Source organism: Alligator sinensis, unplaced genomic scaffold (assembly GCF_000455745.1).
Source record: "Alligator sinensis unplaced genomic scaffold, ASM45574v1 scaffold297_1, whole genome shotgun sequence".
Classification (NCBI taxonomy): domain Eukaryota; kingdom Metazoa; phylum Chordata; order Crocodylia; family Alligatoridae; genus Alligator; species Alligator sinensis.
Window position 1 is genome coordinate 2,720,184 of NW_005841848.1, and position 7,068 is coordinate 2,727,251.

A 7,068-nucleotide genomic window follows, 5' to 3' on the forward strand; every position below is an offset into this window, starting at 1 on the left:
ATCAGTTTATTTTTAGGGTAGTTTCTTTGCTGATATGATGAAGTATTTAAACCAAAATTCTCTCTCTTTTGCACTTTAAGCCTCCATTTGGGAGTTTCCCTTGCAAAAATGTATGGATATTGACTATAAAACTTTCACATATCATTTAGTACTCTCTTCTCTGCTGTAATGGAAAATAAGATTATGCTTAATGATGAGTACTCAAATTCATAGGGATAACTGTCTTCTCTATACGTGTGATTAATTGCAAACACTTGGGTTCAAGCCAATGGCGTGATGATGGTATTTTGAATAAAGAATATTCCTGTGGTTTCTGGACTGCAGCAGTCATGAGGAAAACTAATTCTCACATACAGTAAAGTAATCCAACTGCTAATGCTGTTGAAAGAAAATTTCTGTCTGTGTCATCCTCCCTTCTAAATTATAGCAATCTGAAAGAAAGTTTTTATCTATTTAAGGAAAAATCGGTCTTGGAAGAAATTGATGTGATCGTGAACAGCCTGTTAGACATACTGTTGAGAACCATATTGGAGATTACAAGCCGACCTCAGCCATCCGGGTCTGCAATGCGCCTCCAGTTTCAAGATGTGACTGTAAGATTTCATCATAAAACAATCTCAGTCTGTCGTTGCACTTATAGATCCTCCCATTGCATCTAGGTGAATTACCAATACATTGTAATACACATTGTTAATTTGATTATCTGCTATTCTGAAAAAAGGTTGCATTATCCAGATGTAGTGGAATTAAAGGAATAAGGTAGAATGTACTTTTTTGTCATTCTTTCACTGGAATTGTTAATGTTCTATATTTTTATTTATTTATGGATAGTATTTATAAAATTAACGTGGTGAAATTTTTCCACTTGACATCCTTTTGGATAGTGGAGAATTCACTGAGAGTCTTCTGTTGACAATTCAACAGCTTTCTGCCAGCAGTTTTATGTAGTAGGAGAAAAAAAATTATATGAACCGAGTACCTGAGTTTCAGTTCTAGTGTATTAATTGAAGTCAAGAGATCAGTGTTAGAAAGGGAAAATAAGTGGTATTTAGGTCAACATAATAAAATAGACCATGCATATTAAGAGGTTCAAGTGAAATCACTTAAAGAAAAGCCCACTGTCAGTATTGGTGAAACAAAATGAAAGCTGCATTTTGTTCTACTTGGAAAGAGGTTGTCAGGTGACTTTGGAGGAACAGAGAATTCTTGCATGGAAGTCGATACATAGAGGCCTAACCAAAGAGCAATGGACTTAGCCTTGTAAAGAGAAACAAGTTGCTTGCTTGTCTGTCAGCAATTTCCTAAGAAACACTCTGTGTACTTGAACACTCCTTACTTTTTTAAATTTGCTGTCTCACTTGACCAGCCATGCTTGTTGTTTTCCCAGTGATAAATGGATTTTCTCCTTTCAAGCCTAAATGCCCTCTGAGGTCACACGTTTTAAAGAGCATTCAATACATGGGGGAAAAAAATATTTTTTACTGTCTCCCACAGGGAACAAAATTATTAGATGTATTCATGGAGTTGACCATGGGTTACCTGTAATTTGTGATAGGGCAACCCTGTGCTCAATTTTATTATGGTTCAGAGGAACTGCACTTCTATAAACTCACATTCCTTTAATTTTAAACTGCAGAAATATTCTCCAGGTGTCAGGTCATCAAAGAAGGATTCACTACTCAGCCAAAGTGAGGGTTACAGAATTGGGCTACAAGTGTGGAAAAAGTCCATTCCTACTGGTTTCCTTTAAAATATCTGTTTGCTCATGTACGTAGTTTTTATAAAATGTCATTGAAAACATTCTAAAAGTCCTTGCAAGTTACAGAGTTTTCTTTAGTTATACATGCCTTGCAGAGGCATTCCATCATCATCACCACAGGCATCTCACTGAATGCTTAATGTAGAAGTGATTCACAGCACAGCATAAGCCAATTATATACATTATTGTGGGGGCATCATGCAGCATGGGTTTTGGAAACACACTGCTCCTGGTTCTTAGAAGTATTTATGGCATAAGTCACCACCCAATGTGAGTATGGGTGGAAGAATCTGTCCCATTATGTTACCATGGATTCATACTGCATTTATCGTTAAATGTGCTTTGTGAGATGGATGTAGGCTTATGGCAGCACACTGGGTTAGATTCTATTACAATTGCTCCTATTAGATACTTCCATACTTCTGCAAGTAGTCCCAAAGCTATATTTCCATGTGTTGCCACAGGCACTGCATGGTGTTTCTGCATAATTTATCAAGAAGCAGAGTAAATTGAACTGCATGGAGCTTGATGCTCAGTGGCTGGATTGTTCTTAGGACCCATGCTAACTTGTTTACAATTAGGTAGGGTTTCTCTACACCAGGGCTGCCCTGCCACAGGTCAGATGCAGCTGATGAGGGGTTAATTTGTAGCCCCCAGGCTCCCACTCATCTGCTGCTCTCCCCATTCTTCTGGCTGCATCTGTAGCTGGGGAGCTTCAGGTTTCCCTCCAGCTTCTGCTTTCTGCACCTGTGTGGCACAGCACAGGGCAGTGTGGCACAAACTGCAGTGCAGGGGGGAACCTGTGGCCACTGAGTTAGGGGCCAGCCCATGTGCATGGTACTGCAGGGAGGAGGGAGAACAGGCTGCCAACTGTGCAAGGTTGGACAGCCCTGAGCTCTGCCATACTTCAGACTGCAGTGTGGCCATATTCTTAATCTTACCTTATGGTGCGTTATGAATCACTTGCACGTTAAGTACTCTCTGTGTGATGGATATGGTACTTTGAAGCTGTGTGCTCAGAAGGAAGCTTTATAATATCCAGGGTCAGTGAGCTCAGTGGAGTTGCACTATCATAAAACTGGAACAACGCAGTGGTGAAGACAACCCCACAAATCTAATTGCTTTATGAAGTCAATGAATTGGCTCCTTAGGTTGTTTTATGAAAAATGTAACTGCATACAATTAAATATCTGAGAGGAACCCAATTAAAACAGAGCTTCTCCCACTGTGAAATCTTAGAACACGGCCCCTCTGAGCCATAATGAATTGGAACACAGTGCTACTGCAAAACTGTCAACTCCATATGTTTTTAATAATTTTGCTCTTTATACAAGAAAATGAAAAATAACTTGTTCAGACCATTTGTGGTATTGTGATGTTCTACTCAGCTTGATTTAGGATGCTAGAATCTGACCCTTGTACTTCTTAGTTTTTAAGAGGTTGGGATGTAAATTAAGTATTCAGTCTTATTTATAAGCAGAGCATGCATGATTTTATTTACATTCTTTGGCTCTGTGACTGTGGCATTGGCAGGAATCTGAGCCAGCATTTTTCAGTATTAGGTTCTGAAGTTTGTTTCAAAAGGAGCAGCTTGAGTGCTTATTACTTTTGAAGTATACCACATTTATCTGGGTGCCTAATTATACGCTAGAATCTTGATTCATTAAGGCATCTTGTTACAGCAATGTCATGCATCAGAATACATCCTGGGCCTGCATACTTCGAATGGAGGCACCTATGTGCATTTTGGTCAGTATTCACAGCACCTACAACATTATGCAAGAGGATGTATAGACCAGCCAGTAGGAAGTATGGAGTTTCACAAGAGTTTGTGTGTCTCTTCAGCCTTGAGCTTAAGACCTCTGTTAGTGTGGGTTTTGAAGCTGAATCATCTAAAGCCAGGCCTTATTAAAATGAGGGAGCAGGAAAAGGAGGATGTGGCCCACTCATCTTTTGTCCAATAGCCTAGTGGGCTAGGAAGAGAGAGATCTCAGTTCAAGACCTTCCTCATCCAGAAGGGGTTTGAATCTCCCCTACATGGAAAATTGCCCTTACTTCTAAGCTATAACCTAAGTAGGACTAAAGCCATCTTCTGCTATCCCCTTCTCTCTTGCTGAAGCAGTCACTGGGAGCCACAAATATAAGAGTCATGGGTGCAAAGAGAGAAGCAAGAGTGAACCTGACTATAGCCTAGTGAGGAGGGCATAAGTAGTCCCAGGGCCAGAACCCAAGGCCCCAGAGGAAGGCCCAAACTACTGGGGGTTTGGCAAGTAGTGGGGAGGAGAGGAAAGATGCATTCCTCTGTTGCTAAGCATACTCTAACTGCATCAAACAGAGTGGTCCTCTCATTTGGACCTTGGTGCAGGAATGACTTGTGAATGTATCCAAAATCGCCTTAGGTAGGTTTCAGGCTTTAGAGGCACGTCTCATTCAAAATGATCGACATAAGCATGTGTAATAGCTGTGAGTTCTGAGATCTACTGTATTCACTCAAATCCAAGATGAGTCCCCCTCCCCCCCCCCATTTAACATGGCAAAAAAGTCCCTCTTCTTGGATTTGAATACAAGGCATGGGGAGGCAGGCAGCTGCTGCAGCTTTGGCTCTGGCTCCTGGGGTTGGAGTGGGAGCTGTACCTGCTGCCTGCCTCCCACCTCTCCACAGCCTCAGACCAAGGAACTAAATTTTGAGATCCCATTATAAAGTCTTGGCTATAGGGAATGTCATTTGAGTCAAAGTTTGGTCATTTTGTAGCAGAGTAGCACTATGCAGTAACATAATATAGGTGTTTTACTTCAACTTTAGTGTGTGAACTTTTAATACAAAGCAGACATTATCACAGAAAAATGCATACAAAGGGCTGTATTCTAAAAGACGACATTGAAACAATGGTTGGCTTAGTTTCTTATTCACAAAATATTTGTGAGAGAGATTAATGTCCTACAACCTTGCTCCAGTTGAAGTCAGGGAGAGTTTTGTCCATTATTTATTTAGCAAAAAAAGGCATTTATTTGAAACCACATCTGTCACTTTCAAGAAAAATGGCCCAACTACCAAGAGAGAGGCTAAGCAAGGCTGAGGCCATTTTTGAAGTAGGTTCATTAGGCATCCATAAGCATAAGAATCATGGGACTAGAATAAGAGAAAGGAAGAATTACTCATTTGATCTAAATTAGCAAGATGAGGAACAAAATAGTTTCACATTTTTATAACTAAAGAACAGTAGTCTCAAGTGTCTACTTTTATTTATTTATTTATTTATTTACAAGCAGTGATATATTTAAATTCATTTCAGAGCCCTAAAAATAGAAAAACATCACAAATATTACAAAGCTTCCTGATCAGGAAAGATAACATGGGGTCAGGAAATTTGATTATATAATATGAACATTTAAAGGTGCTTCCTGTTTATAAGGGAACAGCTGTAGCCTGGGTGATTATATTCAGAGGCTGAAGATCAAGGGACTTCCTGGCTGAGGGCACTAGTACATCACTGCAAAAAGATGGTTTTATACCCTGACCCAAACTCAAGAATGCTGTCTTAATATAAAATCCTGCTGCAGAATAAGGCATGGTTAATTTTTACCCCAATGTAACCTGTCAAGCCAAAGCTTCTAACTCAGTGTTGGCAAAGTTTTTTTTGTGGTTGGCAGAAATGGCCCAGCTCAGATCCAAGGCTGGCTGGTGCTAGGAACTGGCCACTTTTCCCCACTGTCCAGAATGGGCAAAGCTCTCTGCTACTCAGCCCACTCACCCACTGTAGAGCACCATGTGGGCAAAACCTCCTGCCACTGAGTGCCACTGGGATACCAGCTGCTTCGGCCAGATGCAGTGGCTTTGTGAGCTATGTATTGCTGACCCTTGCTCTGGCTCCCTACGTGCTAGCTACAGCAAGGTAAAAGCAGTCTGTCCACTTTAAAATCCCATTAAAGACATCTCAAGTTCATTAACTTGATGTAAAAATGTGTTTCCTTTTCTGGTGATTTAAATATTCACATTTTTAATGAAAGGTTAAAATTACCCAAAGCATGAGTGGCATATGAGTGAAAAATGTTTGAAATATGTTTTTCCCTTCCTTCCTGTTCTCACATTATCATTCCCCTTTGCTCTAGAAGCAGTCAGAAAACTGCTTTGCTATCCTACAAACCTTTTCATGACTTAAAGAAAAATGTTCCTGTTCTGCACTGGGACAAAATCAAAGCCTTTCAGAGTTTTCAGGAAAAAAAAAAAAAAAGCAGACTGATACTACTTTACCCCACAAGTGCTGAGGTCAGAGTTCTGACCTAGAATGGGGGAGACCCCAGTTTCATTGGCTTCCTTTTGCCATTCTCCATGTACCCTGGCAGTGCCCTGGTAATCAGCCTCTTCCTGGGTGGCTGTGTATACTGCACATGTGCACCCAGGTATCCTGTCCTCTGTCTTCCTCTCCCTTCTCCCTCCCCCTGGTTTGACTAGATGTTCTATCCTGGACCTCAGAAAACCATTTTGATGAAAGTTTTGTCAAAGCTAGTACACTGCAGTTTTGATTAATAATTTGATTATTTTCCAATAAAATAAACGTAAAAAAAAATCCCAAACTGCTCTTTTTATTCCTTCTTCATTCTCCATCTTTTCTGTTCCTGCAGGTAAACAAACCAGTTATTCTCAAAATTGCTGCTATATATTTTTTTTTGTTTTGTTTCAAAACTTAGTTGAAAGTAAAAGGGTAGAATTCATCCTATTTAAACCATCAATCTGCATAAAAACAAATGCAAGAGAAATAAATTATGATTATGTAAACTACATGTTATAATTACTTTTTTGGATCACGCTTGTATTGTTTTAGCTGTTATTATACTGATTCAAGCGGAGGAAATTGCAGAACATGGAAATTGTATTGTTATATTTTCTGTATCTTGGGTTTAATGTAATAGATTTTTTTTGATTTGCCTCAGGGGGAGTTTGTCTCCTGCCTCTTGTCACTCTTACGACAAATGACAGACAGACATTACCAGCAACTTCTTGATAGCTTCAACACCAAGGATGAGCTAAGGGTAAGGAGCAGATCAGGATTTCTATATCTTTAAATCCCTCCCTCCCCCTTCTTTTATGCTTCATGGTTCAGGAGATCTCCTGCCTCAGATAAGGGACCATTGATTTACATGGGTTGATGCTGAAATACAGTCTGTTTCTCAGATACCCTTTTAACTTGATGGTGTAGGTTTTACATTCATGTTTACTTGCGAAGCCTTGCTGTCAAGAGTAGTTTTGTATTTCTATACTGTAAATGGATAGTATATATTGTGTTTCCTTCTGAGAGAGAGTAGGGAAA

The 7,068-nt window shown here is 39.8% G+C and overlaps 1 protein-coding gene across 1 annotated transcript in view; it reads left to right on the forward strand.

The window, feature by feature from the left end:
* The window catches only part of DOCK4 (dedicator of cytokinesis 4), a gene marked incomplete at its 5' end in the record, with an annotated part of 280,590 nt that overhangs the window by 181,482 nt on the left and 92,040 nt on the right, over positions 1–7,068 (forward strand). Inside the window, 2 exons of the mRNA XM_025208759.1 lie at positions 459–593; positions 6,692–6,790. Of these exons, the coding sequence (XP_025064544.1) occupies positions 459–593; positions 6,692–6,790 (234 nt within the window). The remainder of the gene's footprint in view (positions 1–458; positions 594–6,691; positions 6,791–7,068) is intronic.